Source organism: Zootermopsis nevadensis, unplaced genomic scaffold (genome assembly GCF_977971745.1).
Source record: "Zootermopsis nevadensis isolate Lab colony 2312 unplaced genomic scaffold, Znev_1.0 Znev_ptg000002l, whole genome shotgun sequence".
NCBI lineage: Eukaryota > Metazoa > Arthropoda > Insecta > Blattodea > Termopsidae > Zootermopsis > Zootermopsis nevadensis.
Genome location: NW_028259134.1, coordinates 5282536 through 5310035, shown reverse-complemented (window position 1 = coordinate 5310035; position 27500 = coordinate 5282536). Strand labels below are relative to the sequence as shown.

The window sequence follows — 27500 nt, the reverse complement described above, 5'->3', positions numbered from 1 at the left end:
AGGTGACGACCATTTTGCTAGTACTTGGTAACTACTTAACCAACTTCACCTGGTTGAGAAAGAGCCACATATGCTGCTGACATTTACCCATTGTTTTGCCCAAAGTGGAGAGACCTGTAGTTGCATGATGATTATACCAAATGTCACAAATATCCTTTAAATGATGTAAGTTATTGTGGGGGGGGGGAGGGGGTGGAGGCAGACATGTTTTTGTGCCATGAACATGTGTTTGTATAATATAAAAAGTAGGCTAAATAAAAACAGGTATTCCAAATACACATTTGTATTTATGTACATAGCATTATAACTTTTGATGTATGTGATTACAGAAATTATCAGTAATTTACAGGTGCATTTGTTGCAATGTAGCATCTACCTTACCGACAAGCTCAAGAAAGCTTGGGTCCAATATACACAGTTGCACAGTCTTGTCCAGAGGAAATTCTGGTGGAAGTGGTTCAGGAGCCAGGCAATCTGCATTGAAATTGATATAATGATTTAACAATTAAGACTAAAAAAGTTTTGACATTTTCAGGGTATTACAGAGCTGTTTGTGTGAAAATTGTAACAAACACTGCATACATTCTTCATTACAGTGAATATTGTTTACTGTTGTTTCCTGCAAGAAAATTCATGTTATGACCTTTCCTGTTAATTTCTTAGGTATGGCACTTTTCTCAGTTTTGGTACATTAAAGTTGGCATAAAATAGAACCTGAAGTGACTGGAAGCATGATTTTATTGAAAAGTTTCTTTGCTCCTGAGAACATAAAGTGAAAATTAATGTAAAATCATGTTTACTGGCTTGGCCAGGACCTCTGGTCCTGTGCTTACTGTAGCGTTCTTTGTGCTCAGCAGTTGGTAGAAGCTCTTTGGTAATTGGTATTCTCAGGTGTGAGGGAGCTACACAAACTTGTTTGGGCTTCAGTTTTAAGGAACAAAGAAGTCAAGCCATGAAGAAGGAGGAAAAATGTAACAAAACAGTTCACTTGGATATTTGTTTTCTGTTCAAATTGTTTTGTTCTGTACTGTTCTTCCTGGATCAGAGGTGGAACAAACTTGTCACAAACAGGAAAGAATTTAGCAGGCCTATGAACAAAATATGTAAACTACTGGAAAATAATAAAACTGATCATGTGTACTGCACTGTACAAAAGTACATGGTTTGTGCAACACTTTTAATTTAAAATGTATAAATGTGTTCAATGGCAACCTCCCTGAAACAGAAGTGTTCAGGTTTCACTGTACTAAGTCTTGCAAGTGCTGTTTAATTCTACAGATTCTACAGACCCAGTAGAATTCATTCAGCACTTGTAAAATACTTTATGACAGTATATTATTAAAAACATGGAGCTTTTATATGATGATCATGAATGAAGTAAACCTCATAGCAGCCACCTGTATATGTACTTTGTGTGGCTACCATGTTGTTCTTTACACAGTATGCGTGAAGTGAATGCATAGAACACTGATAATGACTGTCTTTAAACCTGTATACACCATTCAAATTGAGAACTGCTAGGCAGATTTTGATTAAATTTGGTGGATGCGTGATTTTGTAAGATGGGAGAAACACTACTGCCACTTAATGTAGAGTCCTGAAATGATGTATGGTAATCAGTCTTTGAAAAATATACATTATTAGTTTTATAATTCTATGTACAATGTAAAACAACATGGTGGCTACATGAAACAATAACAAAATTCTGACTCAACCAGAATTCAGTGACATGACCATTTGTGCATGAGTCCAGTACACTAAAATACAGCTACCACTAGCCTATTGCTATATATTTTAATTTCTGAAAGATGGCTGAAAGAACTTATGATTTATAAAGTTACAAATTGATTTTCTCTAAGTAAGAAAATTGACATCTTATTTCATTAATAATTTTAAGTATGGTGAATATTTAATAAAGTACAATATAATTTATAATTCTTATGCATTGCAAATACCTTAATAGCAGCATATTTATATTAGCAATAAGTGAACACAAAGACTAATGAGGTACACACAATTTCAAAGAACACGTTTGAAAAATTGACCCTGATCACAGTAAACTTTTCCCCATTGGTGTTAAAAAAATTAAACTTCTAGGAATATTCCATACCAACAAGAGTGCTGCCATTTGAAGCTTCAGCCTTCATAAAATTGTTGTACCAGTCTGAGATTGTTATGTGTGCTGTAGTGCTGGTTTCTGGAACAAGTTACATATTAGTAGTCATAAATGTTTTTCTTAAATGTAAAACTCTAAAAACTTCAGACAAAGTTAGTTTGAGAACTGACATGGACACCACAGAACCAGTATTCTGCACATTTGCAATTTTGTCATCAGAATGTGGAAGCATCGAGAGCATGGTAGGGATTTATAACTCGGGTCCTTTAGTACATGGTCTAGCATATTGTTTCTAGACTACCAGGTCACTTACTGCATAAATATTGTAGCCTCCAAACATATTGACAGCCAGCAAATGGTCAGGGAATTATCAACTCTCTTTGTGTGTGTGTGTGAGCTTTATTTAAATCTACTTGTTCATTCTCATTTTAATCTAGTGTAATATTTTATATATCCAGTATCAGTTGATATACTGAATAAATATTAACACACTGGATAAATGAATGAATGTTATGAAATGTCACCAAGTCTTAAAGAAGGGCATCATTTTTGAAAGATCTGAGTATAGATGGGATAATATCAAAATGGAAGGTGTGCACTGCATTAAACTACCTCAGGATTGGGCATAAAGGCAAGATTTAATGAACATGGTAATTAACCTTTGAATTAGAGAATTTCTTGACCAGCTGAGTATAGTAACCATCAAATTTTTAAGGAAAACTGTGTACCATGTACTGTAATTAGATCATTTTATAGTTTACACTGCGACATGGTTTTGTATACACATATTGGTAATTGTGTATCAATTCCCTCACTTATATTTAAAATGTAGTGTTGCTACTTACCTGTAGGATCATGTATTGGCATATACTGAGACAGGATGGTCACACAGTCCCTGCAGTTTGATTTTGCAGAGTTTAAATCTGTTGCAGCAAACTTTACACGAAACCGACGAGAAGTTGTCTGCAAATGAAATTGAAGAAGTATTTTATGAATTATTTCTTAGGCAATTTATTGGTACTGTATAATATGTTGAGTTAATGGCTAGTTTGTTTCTAAGTTTATATGGAGACGTCTTTTCAGCTACCTAGTTTATACATACAATGTTGATAGGAGGATGGTCCTGAATGAAGTATAAAGATGTGAAAGGAAGTGCTAATGTCCTATTTTAATACTTATATGGGATTTAAACTCCTATACTATGAGGCTGATGGCTGGACTTTAACTCCCAGGTTAATGGTTTAACAGTATGCTAGTGCACTGCACAGCCAGCTTGACCATGCATAAGCTACTCTGCAGAGATGATAAATGTTAATGTATTGTCACCACATTTGACAAACATGCCAGAGGGAATCTACAAAGAATTGTGGTAAGAGTAGTCAACCAGTGGTGAGAGAATCAATACCATGACTTCCAGAATACAGTACAGCAGGAATACTAACCACTCATCTGCATCATTCAGTGTTGAAGGAAGAATAGAAAGTATATCTATAAGTGTTACGTTCAAAGAGACATGAACTTTGGTCTAAAACTATGAATATAACAGGAGAATTGTTTTCAGGATTCAGAAAGGACATCTCCAGAAAATTATGTAAGAACTGTATCTATTGTATCACATCTGATCCATAATAACACATGAAAACAAAATGATGCTTAATTAGATCTAAGTTTCTTGCCTGATGTTTAATAACAACTACAAGAATTGTGTCTTTCCAGACTCCTCTCAGCTGACCAGAGCCTGAAGTAAGACCCACAGACTCAAGTACAGTTCCTTGTTGAACCACCAGTAACTGCATATTCTGCAATTGAGATCGTTTATTGTATTTTAATTTCTCATAGCAAGAATACTATTTTAGAGAAAGTGATCTGGTCTGTAGCTCAGTGTGGGTTGACTGCAGTCATGAATAGTTTTTCAATGATTGACTTTCATTGTCACAAATAACTCATCTTTTCTTGTTGAATTTACTTACAGTAATTACTGACACAGCTAATGGACAGCTCAAAATAATGTTCACAGTACTGTACCAATATTTCCACATGCATTGCTTTGTATAGCCCTTTGACTGCTTAGTATTTCTTAATTACCTGACTCCTGTTTGTTGAAAGTTACATGCAAATTTTTCAGAATGTCAAATTTGTTGCTGATCATATAATATTATAAAGATAAAAAATGTGCAAATTACGAACCAGGATATCTAGGGGACAGTTTGGAATATCCCAGGTACAATAGTTAAGGGATAAATACTTGCCACGTTTTTTCTTTTTAGGAAATGGACTATAAATACAGAGAATCATAATGTGAGTTTTCTTCCAGAAGATTACAGAGGTTTGTCAGTAATGACAGCTCAGACCCCCACGTGTATCAGTGTCAAGGGCATTGTGCCAGAACAGTGTATGAACAAAATTACTGATTACAGATATCTGTTACTAATGTTCATTTGCCAAAATGTAACTGTTTGTTTCTGTGTAGAGCAGCATCAGCATTACACCATAAATCAAACCATTTACCTTGTTTGACCAAGTATCTCTGATTATGCAAGGTGCTTTTGATGTCATGTTGATGGAAATTATTAAATTATCAAACACAAAGAAAAGGTGGTGGGCATGTTAAGCATGCAAAGTTTACAGAAAGAAAGAATTTTAGTCAAGGGGAGAGAGTGTTCAAAGTTGAAAATTCTGAATTTTCTTTAATTTATAAAATCTCTAGCTACTCTTTTCTTAAAATGAACTCTACTGATGTTGCCTATTTCTTATATCACACACTTTTAATAAGTTTTCAAATCTTATTATTATATGTTGTGATTAATTTTAAATATGTATCTTCGCTGGAATTTATAAACAATGTAAATGACTGGGCCCTTTAACCCTTTATGAAAATTATAGCACTGCAAGATACAGACACTGAATCATTGTTACGGAGGATCTAAATGAATGTGACATCACATGATTTCTGTTATTACCAATGTGGTGTCTTTCAAGACTTGTAAATACCAGATAGATCGCTTGGTGTCTCATACTGTTTATGGTTGTATAGGGTCAAGGCAGTGGTGGATGCTGATCACTTGAGCATTCTAAATTATATGTTCTCATAGTAACCACCAGGTAGACAGAATTGAAGAAAATTGGGAAGGAAGTTCTTGTAGTATAGACATAACAGATAAAAAAAAACAAGTTCAGATCAATTATGATTAATTATTTTACCATGAAAATTATTATCATGTTTGAAATTTTAATTAAAATAATGTGATTAAGTGTGTGCAGTACTCGACCATGTTTACATTGCACTGTCAATCATTACCTTGACCAGGAGTCTCATTTGGTTCTCTTTACTGTCCACCTGATGCCAACAGTTGCCATCCCAACGAGCATACTTCTCCAGTGGCCACATACTTGAGTACAACAAATATATTATTTTAGTAACAACAGCAATAATGACTACTTTATTTTTCACAGCACTGAAGAGAGGAATAGTGAGAATAATAAAAAGCAGTGATTAAAACTAATTCCATCAAACAGGGCCTTTCTTCAGAAGCTAACAGTTGCTAAGCTAGTCTTTTATGGCACACATTAAGGATCTTCTTTTATATATGTAGACACACACAAAAACTTGTTGATGGATCTTGTCCACATCCTCACATCCTACCTACTTAAGTTTAGTTTTAATATTGCTATCCCTTTTACACACATACATCTGCCAAGTGTGTGTCCTCCCTTCAGGTTTCCTGGCAAATTTTGTATGTTGGTAATTTGCATTTATCATCTGTTTAAAAACAATGGTTAGTCCAGAAATTATTTTTATTTATCTTTGGAATACTTTTTCTATAGTCAGTCAGAATACTTGTGTCAGTTGTTTCAATGACATGAAAGAACTGACATAGGTAGTGGGAGTTACAGTCACCGGCCTGCAACCCCATCCAGTGCAAGCTGCAAACCCCCCTCCATCAAGTAGGTAAACTCCTCCCTGTTTTGGAAGTGAGCAGTTTATTTCATAATTACTCACTGCTGTAGTTATTGTCATTAAAACACACAGTTATGTATTAAATAGTTAATGAATGCAGAAATATCTGTCTTGATTCTTTCATTGACTCATCTGTAGATGAATGACTAACTATGGGTTGAGTTTAAGAGATTATTTATTCAACAATAATATTTAAACTGTCTAAATTATGTAGAATCAAAGGTTTGGATTATCAGTGAGTAGAGGAAGTAAGTGAGAGAAAGTAGGTGTGTTATGTTTTTAAGCTAAGCACATCAGTATTCTTGTAACAGAAGTGATTTGAAAGAAATTCTTGAAAAATCTCAAGAAGCTGTTTCTCAGTAAATCTCCCAACAGAACTGAACAAGATAGCATTGTTGGGAACTGCTCTCATATGTAGACAATGTGACAGCCACATGAAGACTTCCAAATGTGAACCTGAAGAACCAAATGGATGACTTAACAATAAATATTTCACATCTGAAATGTTATTTCCATACATTGGTGAAGATACATAATAAATGCTTACTTGTTATTAATTAATTGGTAAGACATATCACATACTTAGGTAGTAAATTACTCTGCGTGTAAGTTTCCAGTCCCAAATTAAATTCGGTACATTCATAGAAAGCGCCAAGAACCAGAGATACCATGGAATTTGGATCCAAATTGTGTATGAGACACCTCTTGTTTCTATTTACATCCAATAGAGTGCAGTCAATGTTCCGCTAAGTATGTTATTAGGAACAGACATCAGATCGCCATGGTACGTGATTACGAAGATTGCCGTTATCTGGGTTTCAGCGCTGAGCACACTGCATATGAGGAAGGCCATCATATATGTTTAAGTGGAGCTAGGGTCATACAAACTGAACGCAATATCATCTACAGAAAATACATGGAGTCTGCACAAATGGCTTCACTAGCCATTCCCATCAGCCAGTCAAGACTTGACACATCTCGTATTTGGATTCCCATTATCTCAGAAGAGGTCAAATTGTTGCAACATAGTTCAGTTTGATGTATGAAGCTTTCCCATCCTTGAGAGTCGTTGTCTTTTTGAGCCTTTGGCTCTTCGATTGTTAGACTATGTATTTTCTATTTGAATTATACCCTGGCATTTGCCTTCCAACTGAGGAAAGTCAGGAAAACCCTCAGAGTAATGGCGCTACGTTGCTCATAAATAACGTTGGAGTTACCCACCTAGTTAATCTTTGATGGTAGGTTTACCAACGTTCCATCATCAGGGTGATCATCATATTCCATTAGTCTACACGGCACTACAACTCAGAAGACGGCATCATCGTAGAAAGCTTGTGACACCATGTATTTTGGAGTGTTTGGTAAGATTTGATTCTCTCACAGCAGGAGACGAAAATGGCGTTTTTCTTGGTTGTTGCGCCGTGTAGTATACCGACGTTTTGACATTCGCATTGCTTGTTCCCAAAAGCTGAAGAATTGCAAGGATACAATTTAGTCTGATGGAAAAGACGAAATGGTACTAGGTAACGGGAGAGGTCGGTGAAATGGCTTGTTGGCAAATTAAATGTAGCATAAAAAGTAACTGATGTTGATCAAATGGATATGGCTAACGTGTACTGAAACGCTTAATCACAATGCAAATTACCCTGACTAACACAGTATATGCTGCCATCTGTTGGCAGAATATATAATTGAGAGAACGTTGCTGACATTCACATTAAGAAGGTTTGATGTCCTTGGTAGTGTGTTGTTAATGTTGTAGGCCTATGTATTTATGTTCTGTGACATATGTTTCTTCAGCGCCAAAACGAACGGTGGTTACGTGGGATATGAATTTTATTTGTCATTAGAATTTGTGAGGTGTGATGGTTATAGGTATGGATAGTGATATTGATAATGATTTGGTAACCTTATTATTACAAAGTAAAAGCAAGATATGGGAAGATAAAAAGCGCCTAGGACTACTTAGAGAGAAACATGTAAGTCGCATTGCTTAGTTATGATATTTATAGGATAATGAACTCCATGGGCAAAGTTCTTGAGAAGTTGATGGTATACACAGGTGGCAAATTCCCGCATATTATGGTTCTGTACTGTGTCCACAAGAGTCTGCTACCCGTCGCTATACTGAGCCAGATGAATTCAGTCAGCATCAAACACTGTGTAATGCCCTCTTTTATGTATGCTTAAGTATTCTGTGTGGTCTGTCTTTTTAGACTTTATAACCGACATTTGGTACACATTTTCCATCTCATTGTGGTGTTCTAAAACCTCGCACATATATTATTTGATAATCCACTTAATACTTGGTGAATAATATTAATTATGCAGCTCCTTTTTAAGAAATTTTCTTCTTCCTCCTGTCATTTTATCACTCTTAAGTACAAAAATTTATCCAAACACTATTCCCAAATATCACAAGCCATGCTCTTGTCTCTCTTTGCCTTTGGTGCAGTTATTGTTGAACATGGAGAGTGTTTTCACCAAGACATTGCTGTTATGGAAAAATGGTACGAAGGGAAGTGGAGTGTTAACATGCTGTCAGATTACTGCTGGAGTATTATCAGGGATGTGCCTGAGAGTAATTACAAATGGAAGTCATCGGCTAAAAAATTTTGAAACAAGTACATAACTATTATATTGTAATATTGGATTCATATGTGAATAAAAATAATGTTTTTTTTAATTATGTATTTCTTTTCAACTGAGGGTGATAGAAATATTCTGAAGATATATCTGTAAATAACATAAGAAACAGTCCAGGAAGACATGTCATACATAAGGAAACAATTTAAAAAAAGAAAAAATTGTATATCAGTGTTATAGGCATTTATCTACAAAATCTTCACTTGTTTCATTAAAATATTTGTTGTTGTGATTGCCTTTATGCATAGATAATATATGTGTGTGCGTGTGCACGTGTATGTTTTCTAGTGGTCATGGTGGTAGAGAGAGGGGAGGCTACAGGTGCTTGTACTGAAAAGGCTTACCAACAAGAACCTTTGTCTGAAACATGGAAGTTTACTCCAGGGCATAAATTATCTAAAGAACACTTTATGGTCATTTTGTGGAAATGTGTCTCTAAATCAAAACTGAACCTTGTAGTGACTGGAAAAATCAAGAAACCATTATAGGGAGATTTTTGAAAATTGGTTCTACAACTGCTTTGTTCCAGAAGTTTTGTCTTTCCTGAAAGAGAGAGGATCATCACAGGCAGTGTTGCAGCTAGACGATGCCCCTTTTCATGTAAGTGAGAGCATACTGACTTCTGATGATGGCCTCATCAATGTAAAGTTTTTGCCCACATTATCACAGCTCTTATATAGCATATGGACCGAAGAGTGATTGTATCCATGAAATTATGCTGCCATGCTGACCTCAAAACTTCTGCTGATGAAAACAAGAGCATAATAGCATTATGCTAAAATGACAGTGGCATATCTCAAGCATGGTTATCTATGAACCCTGTAATGCTATATCATGCCTCACCAAAGAACAATGCTGTTGTAGGATTTGCTGATGATGGAAGCAGCAGGGACCTCTGAAATGTCGGTAAACTTCTACCAGACTACAGGGCGCAAAACACAGAAGACAGCCATCTTCAACAGTGCTGATGTAAACAGAGGGGTGGAGAATTTGCCTGTAGCCATGCTGTGTGAATGGTAGAGATAAACTGGCATGTGCTTACCATTTATAAAGTGCACATAAGTTTTGGCAACAGTGTGTTACATCATCATCAGCTGTTAATGTGTATTTTGTTCAGGATGCTTAAAATTAATTTATAGGAGGGATAAATAAATTCATAAAAAGTGTAGCAAACATTATACAATGGTCTGTTTTATTCCTTGACCAGTAAAAAACAGAAATGATTAACAATGGTACTGCTACTTGTAGAGGCACACCTTTTTGATATATGTATGTACCAGTCTCTTTCCAGTCCTGTGATTGGTGAAAGGTGACTGCTCCTCTTATTTATTTCCATCAATATCATTCTTCAGTGAGACAAGGAATAGTTTGAGCTTGGAGGAAATTTCTTCCAGACCTAGAAGATGATTTGCAAGGTTTTTATAATGAAGTCCAAATTTCTTCATATGGAATATGCTACAAGAAATTTAAAAACTGATGATGAAGATAACGTTGAAGAATGACTAAAAGGTGATGCATGGGTCAGATGGTTTGAATACAGTAACATTACAGCCACCAAGAGAATTTGTACTGCTGTAAGGAGGAGACTTAAGCAGTTTACAAAAGCAAGTGACCATTAAAACTGTTTCTCAAAACAATGTCATTTGTGTAAAATTATTTATATGAATGAACCAACAAATCATCTATGTTTCTAGAGAGCATCTTCTCCTGTTCATTAGCCTGAATAATAATGAGTTTTCTGTACTGTAATCTGCTGGTTAGCCTCTGCATAAACATTTAAATTTGCCATAACCTTTCTTTATCATGTTATTGTATGGATGACATAAAAGAAAGCAGTTGGACATATATTGTCAGCATTTTCACACCACTTCTTAAAAATTATTACTGAAAATATGTTAGTTAATATTAATGGCTTTTGCAGTTTTCTGCCTCCCTGTCTTGTGATTTGGAGCTATTATTAAGAAGCAAGTTGGTTGTCCATTGTACCATCTTATTATAGACATCTTTGATGGTTTATTTTTAAAAGAAGCAAAATCTGTTAGACTCGTTGTTAAAACAATTTGTATTGATGTACAGCTGTAAAATAACATGTACTTAGTCTTGACAATGTACTTAATGCTTTAAAACCCAGTGGTAACTGTACATACCACCTGCTTTAACAATCTGTAACTTAGTATTTTACCCACAGAGTGTATGTATGGGTTTTATATTATTTTTAGAATAAACAGCTGTTATTTCCTTAAACAGCACTGACCAATTGATTTTTGTAATGGAGAAGTGTTTTCTTTGAGAACTGAATTTTTAGTTATTGTGTAATTTTTGGGATGAGCTTTGGCTTCAGTTGGTTAATATTTATTGATTCAACTTCATGAAAAATAAAGGCTTTGTGTGATATATTTTAGATAGATGCTTAATTGTCTGGGTATTTATAAATTGTTTTCAGAATTAATGGGCCTTCACCTCCAAGCTCCTACACAGGTTCATTGATTGATGCTAAAAACAGGAATAACTTCACTTTGTACAGGGTGCGGCAAAGGAAACGCATGTTCTTCAAATAACAATAACTCAGTTGATTTTCAAGTTAAATTTTTTTTAATTACACAGAAAGAAAGGTTTTACAATGCAGTTTTTGTTGACATTTTTGAATTACTTCCGAAAAATAACGTCCGTCAAGTGACGCCCTTCCGTCTGTACGCACTCTTGCAGCCTCTCCTCGAAATTCTGCATTGTTCTTCCCAACATTTCTTCCCTCACAGTAGCGATTTCCTGGCGAATGGAATCTTTTGGGTCCTGGATGTTGCGTGGTTTGTTTCTGTAGACCTTTGATTTGAGGTAACCCCACAAAAAATAGTCACATACGGACAGGTCAGGGGAGCGAGGCGGCCAAGGGATATCACCGAAACGGGAGATGACGTGTTGGGGAAACATGCCACGAACCACCAGCATCGATGCTCTCGCCGTGTGTGCCGTGGCACCATCCTGTTGGAACCACATTTGCCGCATATTGGCCCTTGGTCTGCGCAGTTCTGGAAGCAGGAAATTGTTGAGCATTTCGACATAGCGGGCTTCGGGCTTCCGAGAACTGCCAATCTCACTCTCTCAACGTTTTCAGGGGTATGCACAGACGCGGGAAGGCCAGGTGGTTTCCTCTTCATCACAGACCCTGTTGTCCTAAATGCATCGACCCACCTGTGTATCGTGTTACGATCAGGGATGTTTCCACGGTGCTCCACATTGAACTGTTTACGGAAAAGGCGCTGAACGGCAATTACGGATTCACAACTTTTTATATAATTTTCAATGACAACCGATGCTCGCGGGTCCACGGTGCCATGGCTACTGAAACTGCATCATCTAAGCTGTATACTAGCAAGGGGCGGAAATCCCCCACCCTCCTCCTTGCCTAGTACTAGCCATTCGAAAAACATGCCGCATCCTGTATTTGTTTAATATGCAATATAACAATGGGTTTGCAGTAAGTTCCATGGTTCATGTTCATGGTAAGGAACAGTGTTATACAGACCGTCATCACACACAGCTGCATTCAATCTTCACGGGAAGTTTGCTTACCAGTAAAGCACCTTTCTCTTGGTATTGATTTTATAATGAGTACTGACATGGAACTTCCATGTGTGTGGCAATGAAGAAGTTGAATTATTGATTTCCCCATATTCACCTGACCTTACTCAGAAGTTGTAAGCCTGAGTATACAGTAAGCTGTTTGCTTTACTGGTTGTACATACACACAAAATCACTGAACTGAAATGTATAATTTCTGTTTTTATTTTAGAATTCTGAGGAACTGTTAGGAACTTCACAGCAGAGTCCAGTACATGTGAAATATGGCAGTAAAGAGCAATGCAATTTGTGTGACCATGTAGAGCAAAGGGAGGAGGAACTGCAAATTTCATGCATTCCAGGTTTTGGGCAGCAGAAGGAACATAAAGTAAGTGCTTGTTCACTGTGTAATTTCCCAGTGCTAGGGTGAAGAGTGAGTTCTGTTTATATTTGTCTTGACTAAATCTGTAATCTGTCCAGCTTATTTCTGTAATATGAATATTTTCTAAAAGAAGTTTCTTGCAACATTTCTCAAGTGGAATCTGTTGTATCCTCATAATCTTATTACATATATTGTCTGTATGATTTTTCTTAATAGTATAGTCAGTTGCAATTCCTGGAAAGTGTTAGCATTGTCATTTGTGATTTTGTCTTATAACTTAGCAGCCATTGACTTTTTTTGATATTCTTTAGTCCTAGGTATGTATGAAATTTGGTTATGCTGCAGCAAATTTCAGTTCCTGGATTTTGAGAGTTTGAATTGTTTTATATGCAGCCTTTTTTAGACTGTTTCCTCATACTGGTATAGTTTTATGATCTGCATAATGGATGAATTCACATGATGTAAAAGTTGTAATTATTAATCCTCAGTTGAATTCAGTTTACTGGTAATTACTTGTGATGCCATTTTAGTTGTTCTGCATTTGTTCCTAGGACTGACAATAAATTCACCTTCTTTGTTAGAAGATAAATTGACATTTCAATTTTTGGAACAGTCTGAGATGGTTAAAATTGTCATCTGCCATTCCAAGGATTAAAATTCTTTCTCAGAACTTACAGTTGGTTATTTACTCACTTGGTGATGAAAATTTTACAGTTACATTTTTTGGAATAGTCTTAGCTGTCAAAGAATTGTCAGTTATACCATATGTGGTTAATATCATTGTGACAGATGATCCTCTTTCATGTTTACAGAAGCATTCTCAAAGTGCTGCTACTCTGCCAAATGACTTGCAAAATTTTCAGAAGGATGAGTTTATTTCCAAACTCACTATTAAGAAAGGACGCACTGGTCTAGGAGAGAAACAGAGCTCAGAGGTAATTCAGAGATCAACATTTAAGCATTCAGCAAGGAGAATAAGAGTTGGAAGCTAGAATGGTGTATTATTACTAATTTAGTGCTACTGGCAGCTTAAGAAACATAACATCTCTTATGAATTGGTTCCATAAATTGTCAGAATGGCAAACATAGATATATTGAATTCATCAAAAAACAATTTATGAACCAGTAACAGTGTACTAAATAAATCAGTGACAAGGAAATACAAAGTTAAGATATTGAGAGCATTGTGAAAAAATGCTATTATTTAGGACTACCAGGTTCACTAATGCACATGACAGACATATTCACAACTTTAAAATTTTCATTCAGATATAGCTACATCTCAGGCAGCTCCAAAGGTAGAGATGAAAATAATACAGAGAAACCCATAATTCATCTCTTTATACAAAACAAAATGATAATGGTACATTGTACTTATGTTTATTTGATTCATAAACTGTGAACATTTGGAATATAAAATTGTTTGCTGTCCATAGTTGTAAACAAACGAAGTGACTAATTCCATGGTAACAGGTGTTCGTGGAAAAAAAATTATGCTTACTGAGATGTTCAAAATATTCTTTGCATTTATGCAATCCAGAGATTCATTATCATTTCACAAAAGTCATGACTGAACTTGATGCTGAGCATGTTGAATTCAGTCTGTACTACATTTACACCATATTTCTCACCAAACATCACAGCTGAGTTGTTAGCATTTTTGCTTTGTATGACAGTACCTTAAATTAGACCATGACTACTTCCTTCCATATCCTTTCTAAATTATTATTCATTTATTATCTAATGCTATATAATTTGAGCTACTGACACTGTCATTGAATAAGCCACAAATAAAAATTATTTTCTATAAAACAGATGTTTAAGTGATACATTTCCATTGTCTTATAGACAGCAGCAATGGTTCGTTTTGGGGAATACTCTCCTCAAAACCCTGGCCTTCTATCACCTGGCAAAACATTGTTGGGATTGGGAGAATATGAAGAAAAACGTCGGAAAATATTGGAACGCAAGAAGCGCGAATATCTAGAGCAGATGGCTCAAGCCCGTCACTCAGTAAAAGATGAGGTGTCTGGGAGATTTTCAGACCTAAGCCAGCAGCAAGCAGCGTCAAAGTCCAGATTCAGATCATACATGAACATGAGAAGTGCAGCAGGCACACAGACAGATTTACAGGTACTTTATAATATATCATTTAATTCATTATAAAGATGTGGTTTTTTGCATTCTTTACTTGAATTGCCTGAAATGGATATACACAGTGCCACTAGCAGACCTAAAACCCTGGAAAATATGTGAATTATGAGTAGAGATTCTAGTTCCATCTCAGTTTCTGGTCAGAATCTGATTGACCTCTGCTAAATCACTCACAGAACTCTCTTCTACTGACCATAACACTGTAGTTACACTGTTGTTGAAATAAACGTGATTGAGTGTCTGATACAGAAGACATGTCAAAGTTGTTTATAGTGGGGAAAGAAATGTTTTTAAAAGTTATATTGTTCTATAATGAGGAAACAAATAGTTGTGCGTGGTAAAACTGTCATTTGTAAGCTCCAACGTGAGTGTTATCAAGCATCTCAGTTTTTCCTAAAAATAATGCCACTTACTGGAGGAAAGTGGGGGGAAAATTACTTGATCTGTGAAAATGAACACAGCACTGAGATCCTTCCTGAGGTTTCACAACTTTTGGTCATAATAGGAGTACAGTTTCAACTTCTGTTAGATTATACACTTTGAGATTCCATGGTGCATTTCAAAGTTTACATAAAAATGACTAATGATTTTTTACTAATCAAGTGTATGGATCAGAGATAACATGAGTAGTTGTAGTACCAAAAGGAAATATAACACTTATTTATTCTGGGTTTATTTAATGGTGCCTTTAATTAGTTGGTTTATATTGTTTTGAATGATGATTAATGAATAATGAATCGGAAAGAATATATAAGGAAGTGTTCATTCCCCTATTTAAGGTACTCTCCTGACATTTACTTGGAGCAACTGAGAATAAGCATGAAAATTTTAATCAGGATAGCCTATTTCTGGGCTGAAATTTGAACTTGACACTTCCCTGGCACAAAGCGGGGGCTCCAGTCACTTGTCAGCAACATTTTATTGCAGTGGAAGGACATTAGTGGTGGAACTCTATGCAAATAAAAGAACAAAAAGAAAAGACAAAGAAATTACTGAAGCATATAGAGTTTCATAGTCAACATACCGAAAATATTAGGATGACAGTGAAAATAAAGGAACACAAGGTACACTCAAATCTAAAACTTCTTGACGATGGTGAAGAGTCAATTGAATAAAAATTTTCTTGGATATTATCCATCGTCTAGTAAATATAAAACGTAAAACAACGTTTCGGAGATAGGATTCTACGAGGGTCGCTCATTAAGTAATGCCCCACATTTTTTTCCTCAGAACATATTTATTCAAGATGGCTCAAATTTAGTGACAATATAAATCAATGTTTCCTTTACACATACTATTTTTCCACATAGTCCCCATCAACTTGTACGGTTTTACGCCAGCGTGGAACAAGTGCATGCATGCCTTGCCGGTACCAGCTCTTGTCCTGTGCACGTAGCCATGTCCTCACTGCTTGAATCACGCTCTCGTCATCTTCAAATCTTGTTCCGCGGATAGCATCTTTAAGTGGCCCAAAGAGATGGAAGTCGGAGGGTGCCAGATCTGGACTGTAGGGTGGATGGGGTAGCACCGTCCAACCCAATTTGGTGATTTCTTCCCGGGTTCTCAGACTTGTGTGAGGGCGTGCATTGTCGTGCAGGAGCAAAATTTCTGCTGGATGCTTGTGAGGCCGAACTCGTCGAAAACGCTTCTTGAGGGTTTTCAGGGTCCTGATGTACGCGTCTGAATTGATGGTCGCACCTCTTGGCATCACATCCACAAGAATGACCCCATCACTGTCCCAAAAGACAGTCATCATGACTTTTCCGGCGGAGGGAGTTGTCTTGAATTTCTTCTTTCTCGGTGATTGAGGATGATGCCACTCCATTGACTGCCTTTTTGTCTCTGGCTCAAAGTGGTGTATCCAGGTTTCGTGACCTGTAATGATCCGGGACAGAAAGACCTCTCCCTCAGCATCAAAACGCTCCAACAATTCAGAAGAAATCGTTTTCCTTTGAATCCTGTGGTCTGCTGTGAGACTTTGTGGAACCCATCTTGCGCACACCTTCGAATATGCGAGAGCCTGGATAATTGCAATCACACTTCCATTGCTGACTGAAAGCTGTTGGGCCAATTGTCGAGTTGTGATGCGCCGATCCTCACGAATAATGGCATCCGCGCGGTTCAACATGTCTGGAGTGGTGGCTGTGGCAGGACGCCCAGAGCGCGGCAGATCACGGAGCTCGGTTTCTTCACTTCCTGAAGCTTTAACTCTCTTAGCCCAGCGACCAACGGTGCTCCTATCGACTGCACAGCTTCCATACACAGCACACAAACGTTTATGAATGTTCACCACCGTTTCTTTTTCAGCAACAAGGAATTCAATTACAGCTCGTTGCTTGTAACGAGAGTCGTTCACAGACGCCATTTTAACAGTTCACTACAGCTCCGCTATCGGTTGGAATCATTTGAAACTCCGTACACGAACGCGGGAAACATCAAATCTCAAGCATGTAAAAAGTGCACTTTTCTATCTTCATTATTGGCTGAGAAAAAAAATGTGGGGCATTACTTAATGAGCGACCCTCGTATCTCCATCTTCAGGTACCTACTGTGTTGGGCCCACTAGATAGAGCTAATCCCTATCTCCAGACAAAGTAAAAAAGTACAAGGTACACTATTTGCTAAAAGGAAGTGAATCCACGGAGTAAAGCAGTTTATCAGAGGGCAAATTGTTTGGGCTGTTTTGCTAATAGTATTCCTATTGAAGGTCCTGCTTTTCAGAACAGCAACATTGCAGTGAAAGTGAGAGTTAAGTTCTAACATTAAAGTGGCTGGCTGCTAAAGTGCAGGCAGCAACATAATGCAATGTCACTGACAATGTTTTATGCTTAGTTAGAAGGTTGTAACATCTGTCGGAATTATGTTTGACTAAAGATCTTACATGGTGAGTGCTGTTCTGTAGATGATGGAGCTGCTGAATATTGGTATGAAAATGTGCACCAACACTGGAACATCTCATGTCATAGAACATTTTCGTTGTGCATGGAACTGCATTGTTTTAATGCATTCATCCTAATCAAACACTGTGAAATAAAGAGAATACATGAAATGGAGGAAAGAAGTGTGAGGACAAGTTGAGTGAGCTGCAGTGCACAGAGGAGTGGATGTCACATCCTCTTGTGGATTGATTCAAATACCATTTTGCATTATTTACAGTTATTTGTGTAGCTGTAAAGTTAGCCTTAATATATATTGCAAACATATTTTACCAGTGGCTGTTGTCCTTGCTGCTTGCCCAGTGTGAAGCACCTCAGCTGATGCACATGTCAGTTTTATACAGGGTATACACAAAAGAATGGTGCGATTTAAAAAGTTAATAAAAAATTTATTTCTCACCTTACATGGGCACAACATACACCGACAGCGGCGGCAACTGTCCAAGTTTCTCATGCGTTAATTACAATCCTTCAATGTGTGCACCCTGGGTCACACGACACACATCCACACGGTAATCAAACTCATCCAATCCAGCGCTATGGAAAAACATGATTGAGAAGCACTTGTACATTCCTGTGAAAATGGGGGGGAGCTCCGTCCAGTTGTAGAATGTAATCGTCATAATTGGTATTCAGTTGGGCTAACAACCAGCTTTCCAACATGTCCAAAAATGAGTCTTTTGTGTATACCCTGTACTTACCCCTCAGTGCAGCATCTGTATTAGGGTATCACCCATTGTGTGAAATGTGCATATTGGAAGTGCTTAATCCAGTATTATTTGCAGTGAGAAATGTTGCAGTACCTTGAGTGGCATAGTTTCATAATGGTATAACATGATTAGTTATGGTAAGCTGTGTCTAGGTACGTCTCGATTTGTGGTTTTAATTTGGAGTAGATTGACTTTTTATAATAAAAAATTGCATTTGTCCACATTTTAGAACTCTTATTACCAGTACAGTGCAATGCTGATGTTGCTACTTTTCAGAATATGCCTCTGGTAAAAATCTTGTAATGTTTATGTGTTTGATTATATGAAAATGGCTGTCTTCTGGGTTGTATACAATGCAGTCTGATAGAAGTTTACTTACATTCAGTGGTCCTTGCTGTCTCCATCATCAGGGCACGTAGCAAGGACCTCTGTAACACCAGTAAACTTCTACCAGAAGACACAGCACTACATTCCAGAAGACATCCATCTTTGTACTCACTGCCCTGAGAACTTTAAATCATGTTTAATTATACATTTGGAAGTTTTTGTCCCAGTTAATCAGCTTGTTATGCATGTATTTGTTATGTGTCTTTCCAGATCACAAGTTACATTCAGGACAATGAATACTCTTCCCTGGCAGTACGTCATGGTAGTGTCTCTCCTGTGGTTGCAGCCACTCAGACACCTGATGGGGAAATTTCTGTGCTTCCTTCTCTGTCAGCACACCCTCAGATTATTTCCATTGCTACACAAACACCTGGTGGTAATGTGAAGTCTCCCAAGTTAGAAATTGTTCCTACCTCAGATACCTCTGCAGTCAAAGGAGTGATTGCACTTCCTCAGCATGCATCGTACCTGCCTCTTAATCCAAGGGAAAGGAAGATGGTGGAATTCAGACAGAGTTACAGCCCAAGTTTTGTGCAGGGATGTTCACCATGTCCTGCAGGCTTTGATATGGTTGGTGTCTCCCTTACAGTACTAGGACAAGGCACTTAGGCAAATGCATAAAGTACATGAAATGAACTCGTGCTCAGAGACCGTTTGCCTGGCCACGTTTCATTTCTGAACTTATTTGTGGATTTCTATGAAGTCCTCAGGGTAATTTACTTGTGGTTCATATCAGTCACTTCAGCATTGAAGATTGAAATGGTACATTCCTCCAAGATTTTGGTATCTTCCTACAAACGGCGTTACAAACCCAGAGGACTAACGTTGACGTCTTCTCCACTGTGAGAACCTTGAATCTCACAGTTGGCTGTAGCAATTGCTTTAGATGAAGCTGAAATTTAACCTTATCTATTCCTTAAATAATGGCTATTCATAAATATCTGATGCGTGTTACTACATAAAGACTACATTTACCTCTGATAATTTTATTTTAAACAAGTTTTAATATTATTGGTTTTTATTAATTTCTGACTGTGTGTGTGTATATATATGGATTTCTTAAATTGTCATTAACAGTATCAGTGATGTTCTTCCAACACTGGAATTGTTTAGTTTACTGCTATGCAGTTTTGTATTATGTCATTTTTACAATTCATGTAATTTTTGTTAAGACTGTTTTTGTTTAAACTGCATACAGCATGGTGACTTCAAAGTCAGTGATTACTTTGTCAGCATTAGTCAGTGAATTCTTGTATCTAAAAATGTGAAAGTTGGGTTGGTGATCAAGTATGAATATACTTTCAGATTTTGTATAACATACTGTATGTTGAAAATTTCAAAATTTTTATGTTATGTCTGACACATTTCATACTTTGGAACCTCATAATAGCATACATTTTGTACACAGGTGGCTTACTTGTTTTATTATCAGTTTGTAGGTTTTGCTAATCTCTTTCTGCAAGTGGAAACATTTGGTGGATGATGAAATTTGTAAGTTCTTCTTGTCTGACTTTTAAATTAAGGATACTTCATTGCAGACTCTGAATCAGTCACCAGACCTTCGCCAACGGAGAGAGGCTTATCAAGAGGAACTTCGCAGGCAGATTGAAGAAAAACGATACATTGAAGCAGAAGAACAGAAGAGAGCACAAGAGGCAGAAGAAGCAATCGCTCGCAGAGCAGAGTTACAGCGAGAAAGAATGCGACAAGAATATATAGAAGAGGAGGCACACAGAAGAGAGAAACACCTTCAGAGGTAATTTAATTTATTTTGTAGACCATAAAATACAAGAGTTAGAGATTATGTTAACCCCTCCCAAAACACTGGCATTAAAGATATAGCTACCACTTTGCTTGAGGGCTGTGCCCAGCACATCATCCTTTGCCATTTACTGTTTATAGGCTGTCTTATGACAAAGCCTCCTCCATTCTGTATTCGTGTATATAATATCCGTACTCTTATTCTGTATACCTCTTGTCACATGGTCTCTCCACCTATGAGGTCTTTTCAAAAAGCATCAATACCAAATTCATATATCAGGTAAATTGCACCATAAAAGGATGTGGCTTTTATAACATGTCCTAACATATTAATGCATGTTCATGTTTGTTTACAGTCTATTCTGTTATTTCAGTCATTTGTGATCAGTGTTTAAATTTCAATTTAACAATGTCCCAAAGTACAGAACAATATGAATATGCTACATTTTATAGGAAAATGGAAAAAATGTATACTAAAACTTCAGCTTTTGGGGATGCTATTACAGAAATATTTGTACTATTCGTAATCTGCTTATTTCTCTCTTGGTCCATGTTTACATTTCTTCACTTATCATGTTTTTGAAACATAACCTTTTTTGTTGTTGTTTGCCATGAGTTAAAATATTGTTTCCAATGTGCTTGACCACTTGTTATGGAACTGGCTGCATGACCCTTTTTTATATTGTTAATGGTAGAGTGGCTCAGGGAATGAAAACAAAATGGTGTTCTTATATGTGTGCAGGTTACGCCAAGCAGAGGAGTTTCATTGTAGACAAGAAGCATTAAATCTTGAGGCAGAACTTGAGCATGAGGTGGAAGCAAGACAGAAATTGGAAAAGAGGTTTGAGAATCTTGAAGCTGGATTAGGACGAGCATCATATTCTACCCAGAGTCTCGGTGTTTCACTGCCGGTGCCGGCACTGAGGAAGAAATATGCATCTGAAATAGCACCATCAGGTCACAGAAATTTATCTGTCAACCAAGATGTACCTGAAGATGATGTCAAGGGATCTAGCACTAGAAATTCTGATACTGCAAGTAGACTTCAGTGTAACGATACAAATAACATAGCAGAACAAGCTCAGAGACAGTATTTGTTGCATGACAGAAATGCTGACTGTACGCAGTTGAGTGAAAGAAATACCCCACAGATTAATAATATGGAATATCCACTTCATAGTAGTGACACAGAATATCCATTGAATAATTACTCAGCCGGAAAAAAGACAAATGAAGGAATTACTGTTTCTTATCACCGACCACCAACTGAAATTATTAAAGCTGCAGGTTATGGCAACAGTGTTCAAAACTATTGTAATGGTGATGACGATACAGATGCTTTAGAGTTATCAGAGTCTAGAACAAAATGTTTTGAGTTGCCTACAGAAGGTATTCAACATGTTTCATCCTTACAGCCACAGTGTGCTAATAACTGTAAAAACAAACTAGATGATTCGTTACCAATTCCTATTCTTCGTGCACCGTCTCCTGTTATCCCAGCTGTGAGGACAGGGCATGCTACTTATGGCAGTGATGCTATGCGCAAGGTAGAAACCAAATGGCAGGTATGCTGTTATCTTTCTGTTCTACTACTTCTTAGCCTAGTTGCATTATTTTATAAGGAACGATGTACTTGTGGTATCATTATGTCCATGTTTTCATTCATCTAAAACCCCTCCCTCAGTAACTCTTGAACCAAATGATGGATGCCATTGGAGGTCATCCAGTTTTACCACTTATTAACCCTTTGATGATGGACATTTGAAAGGACGTGTGCTGTTGATCCAGTGTATATAAATGCAGTACTGTAGTAAAACAGTTGTAACATCAAATGAATTCAGAACTTTGCAGTTCAACATGGTGCTGTCAGGTAGCAGAACATCATATTATGGAAAGCTTTGAGATGACAGCGCAGTGCATTTTGGCGCATAAAATACAAAAAAGTAACATTCCATGTGGCAAAGTGAAGCTCTTTTAGAAGTCTAAATTACAAGTTTTATAGTGGAGCATTGACCACTCTTCATATACCAAACTGAAGATCTTTTAAAATTATTCATTATCAGGATTTTTTCCATCGTATTCAGATAATTTTAAATGCAATCTACCATTGTCAGAACTATTTAGAACTGAAGATCTTTGTTTTGACTACAATTCTGGATTGTCTTACCTCCTAGAAAAGTTTACAAACAAGCTCATAGTTGGAAGAAGCTGGTAAGCTCTTCTTCACTCATGACCATTATTTATATACAGTAAACTCATTATGCAGCTTGCGGATTTCCCATGCCTGACTTTCTTTGCCTAAATACAGACATGTGAACAAGTCTTTTGATGTCTTTCTGTTCTCACTTTGGATGTGGGTTGGTTTTGAGGTTTTTGCAGATGATATGATTGAACAATACTTTTTTTATAGCCAGTATTAGTGGTGGGGTGGGGATGTTTGTTCCAATGGTTATAGTGGCGGAGAGAGGGGATGCTACATATGCGCTTAGTCTTTTCCAAATATTAGTGTCTTATAACCAATTCTGCTGCATTATATTGTGCATGTTAGGTGAAAATGATTGTCGGTACTTGTGGGTAATAAATAAGATTGCTCAGAATGGTACAAAGTCTGGCCACTGAAAGTAGTCGTAAACACATTTCATAAACCCTTGAGTATTATACATTGTATCTCTCCACATTTATTAATTTCCTTGTGCAAAGGTACACAGTGTTTTACTAGTTCATAAGAGAAAGTAACATTTTGTTTGAAGCATACTTGTTTTCACAGGTAGAAAAGTGTGGATCTTTTGTGTATCACAAATAAGATTGTCTGTTCAGAAGTGATCTAATAAAAGTTTTTCTTTCTCTGTGTACTTAGCAGTTGATACAAATGCAAAATGTATGTTTTTTTGTATTGGATTCTGCACCCAAAATAGTGACCCAGTGTTCTACATTTTCACTGGGACAGGTGTTACATGCAGTGTTTTTGTGTGCACAGTTCATCAGAGTGTTAAAATTTGATGTTGGAAGGCTGTAAGTTGGCTGATTTGACACTTCATATTGTCAGTCAGAGGACTGTAACAGGATGTACGTGCAGCCTGACTGCTATGGAAAATATGGTATTTAAACAGAAATTCCAATGAGTTGCCTAAAATTAACAATATCTGCTTCAGGGTACATCAGTAAGAATGAAAGTTAAATGTAACATTTGAAATTGTCATTCAAACTGGATACTTACATAAAACATTAGGACCATATTTCAGAAAATACTGGGGATTACAAAGAAAATTTTAGGTGCCATAGTTATATAATACAAGGATTTGTTAAGTCCACTAAATAGCAATAAACTGTGTAGATTGTATGAGTAAGTATGTAACTGTGGTGTGTGTACAAACACATAGCTTTTAAACGATGTTTGCTGCGCACAGTAATACAATTACATTATCACTTCTAGGTTCCCGCTGTGGAGAGGAATGTTGTGCGTGCTAAATCAGATTCAAACAACATCCTGACACAACTTGGGGCAGTGCGTCACCAGCTTCAGCTTGAACAAATACGGATGGAACAGCACCTACAGCAACAACTGAAAAACAAGTCATGATATAAAGTGCATGTAGTGATTATGAATTCAAATGTGGTATTTTTAACATGTAATTTATCTCTTACCATCGTGTAGGATTGGGGTGAGTTTAAGATAGAAATAATGTTTATTAATGTGAAACATGTTTTGGGTGCTTTTAGGTTTTGGTTTATACATATTTTTAAAAGATTACACACAACAGAAACTTGTGATAGGAGGGGAGTGCTCACACTGTCTGCATTCCTGTTTCATTTTTCTTATGTCTTTTCATCTCCAGATACTTTCCTTGAAAAAATGGTGCTGTAGGTTCTGAACATTGCTGGTTCTGGCAGCCACATCTACTTCCTAACTTGTTTTCAGTGCCTTATAAGTTCAGTAACATGTGACAGTCTCATCTCTACCAAGCTAGAAATGTATGGGTTATGTGCTGTTTACATGCAAGCTCATGGTTAACATAAAGAATGGTATTCCATAAATAACACCATTTTTGAAAAATATTGATGTGCCCTTTTTATTCCTACACATTCATCTATGAAATATTAAATTAATATGGTACAACTGATATATAAAAGACTTGTTCTTCAGTGTAACCCTTCAAAAATTGGGTGCATATTAAGTCTTGGCAATTACAGTACATAATGTTGGAAAAATGATTTTGTCTTATGATGCAGATCTCAAGGCATGTAGTTAAGTCTTCTTTGATGGTCATTTGTGCCAGTACATAATAAAACTTTTAAATGTTTAGTGAGACTGGACTGTTTGACCATGCCCATTATTACACCCAGGCCAAGCAATATTGAATTTGGTTGTTTTGGTATGGCTGACCACTTGCCTCCATCCACATCTCTGTGTTTCGCTGGTTCTTGGCTAATGAGGACTTTTGTTAAGTGTCATATATGCTTCATGGCATTTATTGTAATTTATCACATCAGTTTCTAACAATAGGGTAACAGCTTCTGTAGTGGAATATTATGCTATACTAACATGGCTTATCACTAAAAAATTTGTCACTTGCCATGAAAATTTAAGATTTGGTCATATGTTTGTGCAACTGTAGTCTGAATGAGATGGTAATATATGCCTTCTTCTTGAAGGTAAGTAAATGGCATGATGTTGCTAATGTTTGGTTTTTCTCACAGTAGGGACATACATGATTTATAGGTTCCAAATTTGGAGTTCCAATCACCTTTTGAAGTGACACAGAATGGGGCAATATACCCTTCCTCATCTCCTTCAGGAAATCTTGAATGTCTTGTTATCTTTTACATGTATAATGTACGTTTCAAGCTGAAAGATGCTGATCAAAATTCAGCACTTACTGTCCTATTTATTGTCCATAAAAGTAATATCAGGACTCATATTGATGTATGTGTCCAAAAAAATTACTCATATCCAAAACTAATTTGTGTGGTGTTAGAACCAAGCTTGTGTTGTGCCAGTTTATTTATTGAAATTATCTAAAATTGGAAGCCTCTAATCAATTCAGTGACAGCATGATTTTCCCATTGCTTTGGTATTTTTGATGTTGGTGTATTTTTTAAGCACAGCCTGGTGGCTTGACAGGCTGTACTAAAAATAGATAATCATTTGAACTTTTAACCAAATTAACAAAATTATGAATGTTTTAATATATAGTTATCATCGAGGAGGAGATCCTTAGTACAGTGATATAGAGGCGAGGAATTTTACCTGATAATGGCCACATTGGTTCAAAACATGTTCAAGTGATGGGAAAAAACTAGTAATTCAGCATAGCACATTGGAATGCTACATTACAGACTTGTAACCTCTATATCTTTAGGAAATAATCAACCAAGCTGAGATCAAATATTTTTCTTTGGCAAGAGTTTCTTTATTGACCAACAGTCTTGTTAAAATATTTTGTTGTGGTTAGTAGAAAATCATTATGGTGCTTTAAAATGTAAGTATTTTTGTAGAGTGATTTTATCAATAATGTGCAATAAATGAACACTGAAGATTTATTCTGGCCTATGTGAAGATGTTAGAAAACCACTCTGCTAGTTGTATGGTCTTAACCCGATGCTGTACCTAACACAGTAGAATAGTATAAAAATGGCTGTCTTTGAAGTTGTAGTACCATGTAGACGGGTAAAAGTTCACCAGCATTTATAGATCTTGCTGCCTTCATCATCAGGTTGATGGTGGAGACAGCCATCTTTATACCCACTACTGTGAGAATCTCAGATCCTATAATAGAACATTGTTCTCAAACTGTTTGTGTTTGCAGAGCACCTGAACTGAACATCAGTGATGTTTGCACACCACCATTAAAAGTGTATTTTTTATGCCATTATTCAAACTAGGAGCAACATTGTTAGCAGAAAATGGGATGTTTTACTACCTTATATCCTGAGGATTCAACAGTTGTTATTATTTCTTCCATTATAATAGGTTTATTTCTTTTCCTGGTACTTCCCTTACATGTATACATTCCATGAATACAGAGTCAGACTGATTATAAGATGTAGCATAAGTCATAAAGTACAATACACACGAGTACATTTTAAAATATTTTATAAGGTGCACACACATGAGGGTTTAGCACAAGAATATTAAAATATTTTACTAAATCCACAGTAATACAACCGACTATAAGTACAAAAAAACCCAAAAGGTTTTTTGACTCTTTAATCTGTTAAATTCATCAATAGAATAAAAGGGGTGAGTATTTAGGTTTTTTTAATACTACTTTAAATGTCTTAGTTTTGAGACCAGGTGGCAGACAAAGATTTTTATGCCAGCATAATATGAAAGTTTAGCAGTTGTTCTTTTAAGATGGTTCTTATTAACACTTTGCATAGTTGAATTTGTCTGAGATGGTTGAATTAACTATTAATCCAGGAAAATTGTCCTCTGAGTTGCAGCACCGTGCAGTCCAGCAGAAACACACCAACGCTCTTGAAACAATGGTGAACCCTATCACCAATACTTCAACTTTCAGAATGTAGCACCATCCTCCTTGTGTAATTTTCCTAGTACAGCTGTTCTGTGTAAAGAATGTACTCCTGGTGTTAACTAGCTCTGAAGGTTTGTGACGAAGGTTTATTGTTAAAACAATTAACTTACTATTCTTTATCAATCTTTTTTTTCAACACGACGTTTCCGAGTCCGGAAAATATCACCGGAGATAGGGAACAGGTCTATCGATTGCGACCAACAGTAGGTTTTTACCAAAGTACGAGACATTCCAGTCTCCCGGACGTGTTTTTAACGAAGAATTAAGATTTTGAATGTAGTCCGGGAAGTTCATTCTTTCCTGGTATTATTTTGATATGTTTTTTAGCCTTTTAATTACAATGTCCATTGCCAAAG

General features: G+C 36.5%; 2 protein-coding genes and 1 long non-coding RNA gene across 7 annotated transcripts; 1 reads left to right on the top strand and 2 right to left on the bottom strand.

Annotated features, from left to right (window-relative positions):
• Positions 1-273: 273 nt before the first annotated feature.
• Positions 274-7434, bottom strand: LOC110829042 (uncharacterized). 4 transcript variants are annotated; one of them, XM_022062342.2, is made up of 6 exons: positions 7296-7434; positions 5415-5505; positions 3793-3915; positions 2962-3079; positions 2111-2197; positions 274-474 (listed from the first exon to the last, which is right to left on the bottom strand). In XM_022062342.2, the coding sequence occupies exons 2-6, from the start codon at positions 5502-5504 to the stop codon at positions 344-346; spliced, it is 549 nt and encodes a 182-aa protein (XP_021918034.1). In that variant the 5' UTR covers position 5505; positions 7296-7434; the 3' UTR covers positions 274-343. The 4 variants fall into 4 exon arrangements, with proteins under 4 accessions (XP_021918034.1, XP_021918032.1, XP_021918033.1 ...); XM_022062340.2 differs by lacking the exon at positions 7296-7434 and adding an exon at positions 6657-7138; XM_022062341.2 differs by lacking the exon at positions 7296-7434 and adding an exon at positions 6622-6704.
• On the top strand, positions 7310-26149 carry LOC110829037 (uncharacterized). Of its 2 annotated transcripts, none has more exons than XM_022062322.2 (8): positions 7310-7435; positions 12511-12666; positions 13473-13595; positions 14509-14793; positions 19058-19417; positions 20386-20603; positions 21351-22173; positions 24042-26149. In XM_022062322.2, the coding sequence occupies exons 1-8, from the start codon at positions 7310-7312 to the stop codon at positions 24186-24188; spliced, it is 2238 nt and encodes a 745-aa protein (XP_021918014.2). In that variant the 3' UTR covers positions 24189-26149. The 2 variants fall into 2 exon arrangements, with proteins under 2 accessions (XP_021918014.2, XP_021918015.2); XM_022062323.2 differs by lacking the exon at positions 7310-7435 and adding an exon at positions 7785-8053 and having other exon boundaries at positions 13473-13596; positions 14507-14793.
• On the bottom strand, positions 23262-27500 carry LOC147875035 (uncharacterized). Its single transcript, XR_015536902.1, has 2 exons — positions 26530-27500; positions 23262-24170 (listed from the first exon to the last, which is right to left on the bottom strand). It is a non-coding gene; the product is annotated as an uncharacterized LOC147875035 (long non-coding RNA).